General features: G+C 42.0%; 1 protein-coding gene across 11 annotated transcripts in view; it reads left to right on the top strand.

The window, feature by feature from the left end:
* RREB1 (ras responsive element binding protein 1) overlaps positions 1-12,556 on the top strand; it is a 122,431-nt gene that overhangs the window by 61,758 nt on the left and 48,117 nt on the right. For all 11 annotated transcript variants that reach the window (XM_071452382.1, XM_071452427.1, XM_071452426.1 and 8 more), the window contains 2 exons: positions 1,059-1,148; positions 2,472-2,635. In XM_071452382.1, coding sequence (XP_071308483.1) covers positions 1,059-1,148; positions 2,472-2,635 — 254 coding nt within the window. The remainder of the gene's footprint in view (positions 1-1,058; positions 1,149-2,471; positions 2,636-12,556) is intronic.

Genomic DNA, 12,556 nt, shown 5'->3' with positions numbered 1-12,556 from the left:
ATGGTTTTTGTACTGTCTTGTCACTAGAGGTGTGCATCATTCTAATTGAAAACTGAGGTTTAATTTTGAGTGCCAAATCATCTTCCTTTTAATATACAGGCGTTGGTGCATAAGCCATGCCTGGCTTCTGGTGAGGTTGTGAAAATGCCCTTTACATCATCCAGTAGCCATCCTTGTGGACAAATTGAGGCAAACAGCTTTGGTTCCTGCAAGTGTGTCATTTCATCCTTGGCTGGAAGAGTGGTGGCTTTGCTCCGTGTCTCAAGGGCATACTTAAATCAGGTTTAGCTCTCCGGGTCGGCTTCATTGTTTGTACTGTGGCTTGACCATCAACTCCTGATTCTCACCTGGGCAGAGAATGATGGGGTTCATAATGGGTTTTTTTGGAGTCACGTACACTCCTGCATTGTCACCTCTTTCTTGCTATGATCTCATCAGATCTTGCGAGCTTCAGAAGGGTGGGGCCTGGCTGGTGTGCCTGGATGGGATGCTTCCAGCAGAAACACAGGATGCTGAAGGAAATGGTGCTGATGATTCAGTAAATGCCACTCTTCCTTCTGAGTCAGCCATGGAGAACATGCAGCTCCTACAAAAGGGCACCAAGATAGTGCTTTGCCATCAAGATGAGGTGGAAAATCTGAAGTTCTGACAACTTGTGCTATTAAAAATCTTCGGGAAAAATAATGATGTTTGCCCATGTATTCTGATGATGTTCCAGGAATTATTTTCTAGTCAGCTAAATTCCTTCTGGCAGTTCGAGCTCCTTGCAATTGCCTTCACTTCCTGTCCTAAATTACTACTGCTGAGTATCTGTGTGCTGTTAAAACAGCTGCTGTACTTCTGTGATAGTTAAAATGGCCCCTGTTTATAAATTCAGAAGTTTCTGAAACTTGCTTGAGGGATCTATCACTTGATAAATGTATAAATGTGAGTTATTCTTTTAGCAGTGGCCTTTTGCACTTGGGATGGATTATGTTTTTCCATCTTCATCACTGGCAGGTTTCTAGTCCTTTTACATTGATATTCCTTTTGATTGTTTTGTTCTCTTTTGTCAACAGGAAACAAAAGAAGAGAAGTCTTCCTATACCTGTCCTCTGTGTGAAAAGATTTGCACTACACAGCACCAGCTAACTATGCACATTCGTCAGGTATGCAGATACCAGCTCTTGGTTTCTTACTTTTATTAAGAGTGTTTCCTTTGCCAGGTTGCATTTTGCAGTGGTGTAAAACAGTTCCATATGCAAACCAATGAAATGCTTCCATTGTTTCACTTTTATTTTAGCCTTCTCTTGCATTTTCTTCAAAAAGCACACCCCACAAACCTAACCCTGAGGTGGGTAATTTTCCTCCCTTCCTTGCCTGGCATTCCACCCCCCCTCCCCCCAGTGGCTCAAACAAGGATGTGTGTCCTGTTCTGCATTGCTTAAGGTGTCCCAAGGATCCGGAAAACCACTTCCATCATGAGGCCTAAGTCCTGTTTTATTATCCTGTTTGAGTACAGATCTTTTTACTGGTCATGCAAATGAAGAAGCAGGAAGACATAATTTTTAAATCAACTCAGTGTAGAAGAGACTCTCAGTCTTGAGAGGCTTTTTTTTTTCTTTTTTTTTTACTGGATAGTGCACTTTTTTGTCATCTACAGGCCTGTTCTTGCTCCTCCTGAAATATATGCATACTTAATAAGGAGGTTTGCCCTTTTCTCTAGCAGAAGGTTCTGCTTTGGATGCTAAGGTGTGGTTGATGACTGGCTTCACTAGATACTTATTACTTCAGTTTTTCCTCCTGTACTGCAACTGTTACTTAATTATTTTTTTTCTTAACTCTCCTGGTGTTTTTTGGGGATTTTTTTGTATGTGAAGAAATCTTCAAGTCTCTGAATGCAAGTGAGAAAGAGTGGTACATACAGCACTGTAGCTATGGCCATAACTTGACCTTGTAATGCATTCTCATGACCATAGAAGTCTGCATGTACACTCAGAAGCAGTTTAGTTTTGTTGTCTTGCTATGCAGTAAGTTAAAAATTAATATCTTTAAAGAGAATTTATTTTTAAGTGTCTGTCTTCTGCTGTGAAGTTCATAATTCCATCCTCTTTCCTTACCACTCATATGGCTCCAAACCACTGCACAGCTTAAAGTATCCCAAGGTACCATTTGTCTGATGGGTTGTTGCTGAGTTCCTCTGTATCTTCTTCTGCTGCAGACCCAGCAGAAATGCTGCATTGCAGGCTGTATGAAACAGCTACTTGTGCTGGTGCATTAAGGGGTTAAAGATGAGGGGGGAGGAGGGGGGCTGTAGTTGAGGGAGGAGGGCTGGGGAGGAGAGGTATCTACAGGGCACACCCTCATTTAAGGTGTTGTGCCAAGTAGCTCTTTAGAGCTGCTTAATTTAAGATGTTTATAGTTCTTGCTGATATTTTACTGGCACTTCAGAAGGGGCATTCAATGAAAAAAAAAATCATTGCTTTCTCCAGCATAACACTGACACTGGAGGGACAGACCATTCCTGCAGCATCTGTGGAAAGTCTCTGAGCTCAGCGAGCTCCCTTGATCGCCACATGCTGGTGCACTCAGGTGAAAGGCCTTATAAATGTTCAGTATGTGGACAGTCCTTCACCACCAATGGAAACATGCACAGGTGAGTGCTGATCGCGTCCCAGGAGTTTGGAAAGGATTACAGCACAGGGGGCTGTTTTGTTTCCTTGGAGGGACTAGCAAAGACACTTGGGCAGGAAACGTGGAGTATCTGTGACCTACAAATGTGGTATAACACACACTACAGCTACTAGGATGCTTAAGTAGTGGGAGGAAATCAGAATTGAGTAGTGGGAGGAAATCAGACTCGAGAAAAATGTTCTAGCTTTCTTTAAGTATTATCAAGAGTTGTTACAGCTTTTTTTTTTTTTTTAGTAATAGTAGTAGTATGACAAATGGATAGTATGACAAATGGATTTTTCTCAGGGGATAAAAATATATAGCCCAGCTATATAGTAACTTCTAATTCCGTAGCTTCAGAGTCATGGATTCAAGTGGTTGTAGTGGAACATCTGCGGTTTTGTTGGCGTTATGTACTTAAGTATCCAAGTGCCACCAGGAAGATGCCTCTTTGGTATTTTTATCTTGTTTCTAAGTACATACATCAATATTTGTTTGCACTACATACAACTTATTTCACTATAGATCTGGCAAATTCTCTGCAGTCCAAATTTCCAAATGTAGTTTCCTTTGTAGGGACGTAGCAATATGTACAGTTGTCAACTGGGGAAACAAAATGTTAAAGTACATGGATTTTCCTTCCCCTCCCTCATCCCTTGATTCAGTATTCATTTATTTGCATGGGTGGAACATCTCAGAACTGATTAAGACTTCATGTATTCCCACATAGCTTTAGTCCCCATTTCAAAGAGTTTACAACCTATAAAGAAACAGTAAGACAGGTGGGGGAAAAGAATATTGCTTACAAGCAAAAGGGCAGGAGTGATGGTTACAGACTGTTTCTGTGTGGAAAGGAAGTCTTGTTTTCCTGGTTATTACTAATAATTTTCCAAGCAGTGTGTTATAGGTAGAATGAAAAGGTGATTTTGATGACAGTAGGAAAGATAACATAGTCCTGCACAATAGGAGCAATACCTACTTGCAGCATTACCTTCTCTGTATCGTTTTACTCCTGTTAAACACTTGTGAAAAGAGAGGGAATGCAGTTTTGTGATTCCATATTTATTTAACTTACAGTTGATTGGAACTGGGGAGAGTTAGCAAGATAGATAAAAAATGAGAAGGGGAGAAGACAAAGAGATACTGGCCTTGGGCACTGAATAAATCACACATCTGACTCATCTGACCAGAGGAGTTGTGAGCCATGTTTGCCAGGTCGGGTCATTACTCTGCATGACGTGGGGGGAGGCAGGGCCATGCTGAGTTGCAACTGATGCCACTGTCAGTATCCAAGGGTGACTTCCAGTGGTGGAACTCTGGGATGGTCAGTCATTTGTGTCTGGGTGGCTTGCTGAAGGACTGCTTGTGTGGTTTATTTGAGTTTTTGCTCACTAGGCATCTCTTATGCTCTTCTAGAAGCAGGAAAGGGAGGCTTCACCTGAAACTTGACTCCAGGCCTATAAGAAATTGATGTAGTCACCTTTGCTTATACAGGTTTCCCCATATAGAAATTCTTAGCATGCTTTTGTAGCAAATTTATAGCCAGAATTGCCAGACTCAGTGACTTGCCCAAAAGAAGTAGAAATCAGTACCTTCTGATGAGAAAATAGTTTGGTTTTCATTTTTTCTCTTAATGCCTGAAGTTAGCAGCATGGCGTGTTGTATTTACTGACCCCACTAAGAAGGGCCTAAGTTCATGAAAGGAAAATCTTGATATGAAAAGTCTTTTTTTCTGATGGGTACCCGTTGGTTCTGTTAAGCTCCTTCTTGTGCAGGGCTGCCCTGCAGCAGCAGAATGCTGTTCCTGAGCTTGGTATCTCTGCAACGAGTGACCCCCGACCCATGACAAGCAAAATCCTGAGCACACTGAAACGTGCTGGTTCTGCTGAAGGAGAGTAGTGTTTGGCAGACTGTGCCTTCTGGTCTTTTTCAGTGAATAACCTTTTCTTGTTGCTGTAACTGACTGTAATACTGGATCTTGTTGCTGAAGGAAGGCATGAATGTGCAAGTAGGCAGATGAGGATAAATGCAAAGTGAAATCGTGAAATCAAATTTTTTTATCTGATGCCATGACATACTCACAAGGAAGACATTCATTTTGCCCACCAGTACCTCCTTCTGAAACAGGTATTTCTGGTCTAAGATGGTGTGAAGTAAATTTCTTTTTCAGGCATCTCAAACTTAGCTGTAGCATCATGACCAGTAGACTGTCAGGGCTGTGGCTGAATCCATCTCACATCTCATTCAAAACTGCTTCTGCCTCAGGGTTCTAGAGCAAGGACCTGTTTGCCAGGTCCTGCCTCGTGTAACTCCTGCAGGCCACCTCTGTGGTGGTGACATGTCTGTTCTTCTGTACCAGCTAGATGATACTACAACTCCATCTTTCTCCTCTTTTGTGTGCAGTTCTTTTATTGTTCTCTATTTTTGTGCTACAGTATCTAAGTAGTGACAGATGTATATGTCCAAACCAGCAAAAAAAAAACAAGAAAAAAATTTCTCATGTCCCCCTGGTAGCCAGCAAGGTGGTATCCCTGGACCATTGCACAGCATGGGGTCAGAGAGAGGAGTTACAGGTTCAGCAGAAACTTGTGATGTGCTGGTAAAGAATCAGTGTAACTTGTGAAGGTCCTGCAGGAGTTTCCCAGGATTTACTGCACTTACAGCAAATACGCTTATTTTATAGGAGATGAGCAAGGGAGAAGTTGGTCCGTTGGTATCTGAATGGTGAGAAAAATGTGTAGGCTTATGCCATGTCCATCCTCTCTTTTCTTTTTCCCCCTGCCATGTGCTGGCTCTTATTTAGTTGCCCATACTATTTTAAAATCCAGACTTTTAAAAGACCTTTTAGGGGAAAACGTTCAATGGAATGGTTTTGTCCAGGGAAATTCTGTGCCATGGGAGTACTTACTGCTGCTGTTCCATCACAGAATGAAATTTCTGATCTGTCTTTCAACCTCAAAGCAGCCACATCATTAGGCATTCAGCTCAGTAGAGGAGGGAAGGAGACAAGTTTTGGTTGCTTTTTTGGGTTAGAAAATTATTACCAATGCTGTTACACTCTCAAGTGTTGACCATCTCCATCAAAAGTATTTTTTCACCACCTTCACTTTACCAAGGGAGAAAAAAAACTCCAGAGCTCTTACTTGATGCTCTTTTGCATTACAGTAAAACTACTGTGCAACAGATGAACTTCTGTGGTGTGAGTGAGAATGCTGTTTCCTGCACATCTCTTCCTTGAGTTACTGTAGCTGTGCTAGGGTGTTGCATGTACTCTTCACTTGTGAAATCGATGCTGGCCTTCCTGACTCCCACAATATGTGCAACACTTCATTTGTAAATGAGTCATAGCCTCTCATATGAAGTCCAATTTCTTTTTGTTGTACTCTTTGGCTCCTCATCAACAAGTTAAGTTGAATGGGCACAGCAGACTGGGGTGGAGTGGGAAGGTTCTCTTGTGCAATACTAATAAGAAAAAGAGGTTAAAACCTGCTTCCCTTTCTGACCAGTGTGACTCTTGGCCAGGATTTTCAACAGGGAACCTTGAGCCCAGGGTATCTCAGAAAACTCTCTTACTGGCTGCCAGGATGTTCAAGAGTGACCTGAGCCTCCTATGGGGACAGTCACATTTGGAGAGAGCAAAGGTCTCTGAAGAATGCTCAATGTCCAGAACAAAAAACTGTTCATTCTTCCTGATGTGCTGTCAGACTGTCTGCTGCCATATCAGTGCTGCTCCTACCGTTTGTGGAGGGTTGGTGCCATCTGATACAACAGCTGGAAGATCTGTTAGTGCCTGGTATCAGCATCAGGAATTGCTCTGGAGAAGAAGACTTGGAGATGATGCTGAGTTTTTTAGAGTTTTGTTTTTGGCCAGTATTGGAAAGAGCAAATCTTCTTGGAAATAGCAAGCCTCGTAGAATCAGGAGCTGATTAGAGATTTGGGAGCATTGTTTTCTTGGGACTTTTTAAGAATCTGGAGGAAAGAGTTAGATCATGGTAGTTTTGAGTTCATCATTCCTGTAACTGGCACTGTAATGATCAGTACATAAGAAAATCTGCAATTTAGGATATGCCTTATCCTCACCCTTTTTTGCTAGAGAGACAGACCCTGTGGCTTTCTCTCAGTCACAGTGAGTTAAAGTTGAATACTCATATCTCCATCAGGAACAAAGACTATATGGGAGGGGAAGGGGGTGTATAAAGAGTTTCTGTAGCTGTAGAAGAGCTGGGGATTTCCAGTGTACTGTCTCCACTCAAAAGATTGCAACTACTAAAGATTTTCCAAAGGTTTTCCATCTGTACTGTCATAGTAACTCCCTAGGGAGTTTATCTGTGAATATTGCCAACTCTGAGGAGCCCTTTTGCGTCTAGATTCTGACACCAAATAGGAGATTTCAGTCTGTTACTCCATCTCAACCACTGCTTCTCCCCAAAATGCAGACAGAGGAGTTAGGCTGCTGCTGTGGTTGTAGTGGTGGTGTGTGAGCATAAGGAAAGGACCTTGAAGTAGAGAAAAAAATTTTCCTTGACTTACTGTGTTGCATTCAAATAGAATGTGCATCAGCCTTCAGTGGGAAGGGTGATGCCTCCACTTTGCTCCAAAAGTGTTTCCTTTGGAGGTAGGATACTTTGCCAGCAGTTCCTTTTCCATTTCTGTGACTAAGGATAGTCCGTGCCTATCACTTTAAAGTCACATTTTCCTCCCTGCCAAAGACATGCTCTCCATGCAAGTAGAAAATGTTAATGGGGTATAAATGCCAAAAGGGAGGCGAGAAATGACCTTCCTGCCAGTTTCCAGTGGGAAGCTATTAAAGGCTCTGTGGCAAGTCTGACAAGAGTAAAGGGATAACACATGTGTTTGAGCCACAGCTTCCCCAGTTTGGTAAATGAAGGAGCATTGTCCATGGCTGGTTTTCTCCAGACTGTCCGTATAAGTCTAGTAATGCAAACTAACTGAAGTGTCTCATTTGAAACTAAAATGTAGAAAGTATCTACTACCTTCTTTCTCGTCTTCCATTCCTTGCCCCATATGTGACAAAAATATTTAGTATGGCTTTTTATTTACATCCTGCTTAGGTACTTGTGGGCTGTTTATGTACCATCTCTCAGGAGCAGGTCTCAAAGTTTGGGGATTTTTTTTTTTGGCACATGTGAAACACCACATGCAACAACCACATGCAGAAGTCTTTGAAACTCAGATTGGAAGATCTGGATCGCAGAAGCTATGCTTTGAAGCATTCTTACAAAGGGTCCTATCAAAGAAGGTATTTCTTCTTTTAATTAAGAAGGCACTTTCATTTCTCAATCTTACTTTCAGTACTAGATAGTTTTCCCAAACTTCTGATTTTAATACGCTGTGGAGAGATAAACAGCTGTCTTTTTAATCAAGATATGGTAATATTCTGATGTTCAAGTCTTTCTGAAACAACACTTTATATGTGCACCTGTGTGTTGCTGACTGAGTTTCTTGAGAAAGACAGAAAATGCACATGCTGGAGGGTAATCTGTGAATTTTGACATATTAACCAGCCGTCTTTGCTGGCACATGATGAGCGTGCAAGTCTGGAAGATTGTAATGCACTGCTCAGAAAATGAGTGTTGGATCCTGATAAAGGCATAGGGATTGGGATGCATACACTTCAAAGGTTTCCCTGCTGCCTTTAACAACAGTCTGTATGTCATGGGCAGGCATGCACACAGGCCACCTATGACTCTGCAAATGTCCAATGGGCAAAGTGTCCTCAAGATCTGGCTGAATCCATCCTCTCCCTGCATTCCACCTGTGAATCGCTCCCATGTTATTTATGGCATTGGCCTGCTTCCAGTTCGCTGTGTTTGCTTTGTGGGGTGTAGCACAGTAACAATGCCCAGCCTCCAAGTACAAATAGGATCTCTGTAGTCCAGCACGTGCAGGCTGGCATTTGCTTAAGATGGAAGTTTTGGAGGCAGAACAACATAGCCAAATGTGATGAAGACCTTTTTTTCTTTCCCAGAAGAGGAGAGGAACTGCCTTATTACAACATGGTTGGCTTTCTGATGGTTTGCAAGTGGAAATTTGCTGTAGCTTTGAAAAACTCAACAAGATATTAGATATTGAAGCTAAAAACAAATACAAGATATTGAAGCTAAAAACAAATAGCCAAGGAGCTTGCCACACAGAAAATGATTGACACTTCAACATATGAAAAGGCTGTCTCTCATTGTCTTGCACAATAGAAATGTCTCTTTGGTCATCTCCTAAGGAGCTTTTATTTCAATGTAGTAATTGGTAAGCAGTGCTCTTAAATATTAAGAACAAGGCTGTACTACAGGCTTTTAAATCCATTCCTTATATGTGGGGGAATGATTTAACCACTGTCAGCATACTTGTGAAAGATAAGCTTCAGCAAATGCAAGTGCCCTAATTCTTCATCAGGGATAATGAACACAAAGGACTAACTTCTGCTTCTAGTAACTGATGACTGTAGTTGTGGGATGCAGGTGAGATGGGATAGCTGTTTTGGCTTTCTTTGCAGTTAAGAATATTTATTACATTTTTTGCTAGTACATTTTGTAAATAAGGATGGAGAAACAGGTGGAAGGAAGCTTTTTGGCCTCTCCTGTCAACAGATAATACCCAGAATATGTGTTTGGTACTCTGCTGGGACCCCCATGTTTTGAAGAAGGTTAAATTAGAAAGAGAGAAAGAAAGCCTTTTCAACAACAATAAGGCAGTAAGAGAGAAGTATGTTTCTCTGTGTCTTTGATTCGAATTAGAAGTCTACAGTATTTTTAATTGTTCCAGGAAGAAACTTTTGTCTGTCTCACTGTTGCAGATTTACTTCTGGAAAGACTGTATATAGACTTTTATTTAATTAACATGGCTCACAAATAGGGTGCTCAAAAAAAACCCCTCCACCAGTATCTTCAGCAGTAAAAGACACTGGATGACCTCCTGTGCCACAGAACCTCTGTGAGCCCTCAGAGCTGAAAGGAGATGCCACGATTTCAGATGTGTTACATGCTGCTTTTAGGCTCGGACAGTATCCCGCTTCAGTTATCATTAAAGAACAGCAAAGGAAGTTAGCACAAAAACATGAATGCTGAGATCTGATTAGAATCAAGCGAAGCAAGGAAGTGCAGAGTTAAGATTTATATGCAGACCTTAATTAGCTCCATTGTTCTTGAGAACCTAAGTGTACACAATGAGGAACATTATTCTTGCATCTCCAGAGCTCCTCAGTACCTAAACATGAGACTTCAGTGCATTTTTCAGTCATAGATTTTCTCTGTGTGTTGCCTCTCTCTGTGTATGCCTCTACACAAGTCTAATCTTGTGCACTGTAAGGCTGTGGGTTCTTATGTTTTGGTTTTCTGCAAGGCAAAAAAAGGGGACAGTCTTAATGAGTTCAGGTTTCTGGTGGGATTTGTGTTGAGGAGAAGGTGGTCTGACGTGGCAGGGTGATGCCGCCCTGCTCAGGGGCAGTAACATGAATCTCCTGCAGAACAGAGCGTATTCAGCGTGGCTTAGTGCTGCTTTGTTACCCGTGTCACAGTTCAAATAAGCACAAGCCACTTGACAGATTAGACTCTGGTCTCAGAGCACATGGCAGTGCAAGACCTTGATCTTTCCACATAAGTACCCTTTCAGGAATATCACCTCCTCTGAAGGTCTAGTATTCTCAGGGATGTTTCCTCCCCTTCTCACCTTGAAGAGCTACAAAATAAATACAAGCCTTAACTTAGCAAGCACTAGAAAATCCAGGTGATCTTTGTGAGGAGTTGAGGTGCTTTTAGTCCTCTGCCATAAACCTGACATGTGATTCTTGTGGACACGTTAGCTCTCAAGGTTAACAAATAACGTGTTGTTTTGTTCGCTTTTCGGTTGGTGGTTTGTCTTGTAGCTTGTACTTTGGTTGGCTGATTCTCTGTAGAAAATGCTGGTGGTGAGAAAGTTTGCTGAGAGAGTAAGAAGGTAATCTTTGTTCAGCCTGTTGTGCATGCATATCAGAAATACTTGCATCACTTCTCTTATGAGCATGTATTCCCTGTCCTCCTATCCCCTGAAAAGATTCCTGGGCAAAGTACCCACGAGAATGAGGAAAAAGTCTATCACAAACTGCATTTGTGGTTGCTGTCATTCCACCTTTAATGTATGTCTTCCAGCTTTACGTTTTTCCCCCCAGTATCTAACCTGCTCAACCTGTTCTAGTTCAGCATGCTGGAACCAGCAAACAGCAGAACATACCCCCTCTCAGGGTCAGCAAGTTTTTTCCTTTTTCTTTCCTCCCCTCTTTTAAAAATAGGCTATTCCATAACAGTACATTGACAGCATTGGGGGAAGCTTCTGTAGCTGTTAAAAAAAAAAATTAAAAAAGCAAGGGGAATCTGTCTTGTCATTTGGACTTAGCCAGCTCTTTTCACTCAGGTTGTTGAGCCTTGATGCTCATATGCACGCTGTACACAGCTTAGGCAAAGACACGGTCTTTAAAGTGGTAGTGCCATGATACAACTGCTAAATAGCACATAATATGCAAATACTGTTTTCTGTTTCTTGAGGGTATCTATAGATATGCCAAGTTCTTCAGACTGGTCTCTTAGTTGAAGTTTGCTAAACACTCGAAGTGATTTTTTTTGTAAATCCTCTGAGTCAGCTTTCCAGTGCTGACTCATGTGGAAAGATATCTTGAAATAGAGAAGGTGCCCAACTTCTGTGTGGCTCATTTTTTACACCAAGACACTTTAGTGGTATCTTTTTTGACAGTTTCAGACAGAGAGGCGAGTAAGGTGACAATTTTTCATGGACTGTATGAATTCCACTTGAGGGCTAAAGTTCTCAAACTCCTGTAGCCCAGTCATGTGGGGACTTTTATTTCCAGTTTGACTAAACAGACACGTAACAAGATGTGAAACTTCTTCCTAGTGCTTCTCTCCTCAGCAAGGGAACACTAAGGAAGGAGGACCACATGTTCAGGAACAGGAGAGGAAATGGGCTGAGCATGTGAAACCGCTTTTGCTAGGATGCCATCCTCAGCGCTGGGAAGTTTGCAGTTTGTGTGTGTGCAGTGATAACCTTTTACTTCCTTGCCCCTTGAGATACTTGGTGGCTGCTGATAGCGGGGTAATGTGGAGAACCTGCTTTTAAGGAAGATGTGCTTCCCTTATCTCGTGCAGCTTCCTTGCGTGTGTGCGTCTGTTGTGTGTGCGTTCGTGTGTGTGTGTGTGTGTGTCGGGGAGAGATACCCCGCTCCATCTGCACAGCGTCCCCAGCAGTGCTGGGGCCCTCTGTTTTCCTCCTTGAGCTGTGTGACGCAGCAAGTTGTTCTGTGCTGTGCCATCAGGATTGCTCAACAGTGGAGTGTGAGAGGGAACCAACAGCAAGAGGGCTTGCCTGGTTCTGGGAAGTAGATGAGGCTTTTGTTTGCTTGGTTAAGAAAAGGGTGTGGTTCTTGAGGGGAGGCAGGACATACCTAGGACTTTTTTGACTGTATTTGCTCTTTAGGATAAATCTTTTCCCTGTTGTGATATACTTTCTCTGATTTTCTCTTTCCCTCTCTCTCCTTCTTAGTAACAGTTCCCTGTTACTAAGATTTAAAATGGCCTTAATTATCCTTACCTCTTAATAACACTTGTTTTCTTGAAACATAAAGTTTCCTGAAAAATCAGCAGTGAAGTAACCGAATAAGGTTATATAGTCTGGTAACTAAAGGACATGCCTGAAAACCACAAATCTCCAAAAAGATTGAAGGAAACAGTCAGAATGGCCCAGACCAGATTTTTTGTACATTTAAAAAATATTACTTCTGCTTGATTTTACTGTTGTTAATACACTTTTTTCTCCAAGCTTAAGGAAGTATGGTGGCCTGAGAAGGGTCTTGTTTAATAAAGGAGGATCTTGGCCCATATAAAAGTTTCTTACAGCTTGGAA

This window comes from Agelaius tricolor, unplaced genomic scaffold (assembly GCF_023055355.1).
Source record: "Agelaius tricolor isolate 1412-34295 unplaced genomic scaffold, bAgeTri1.0.p SCAF_2, whole genome shotgun sequence".
Lineage (NCBI taxonomy): Eukaryota > Metazoa > Chordata > Aves > Passeriformes > Icteridae > Agelaius > Agelaius tricolor.
Note: the sequence above shows the minus strand (reverse complement) of the source record. Positions and strands in the feature narration are given on the sequence as shown.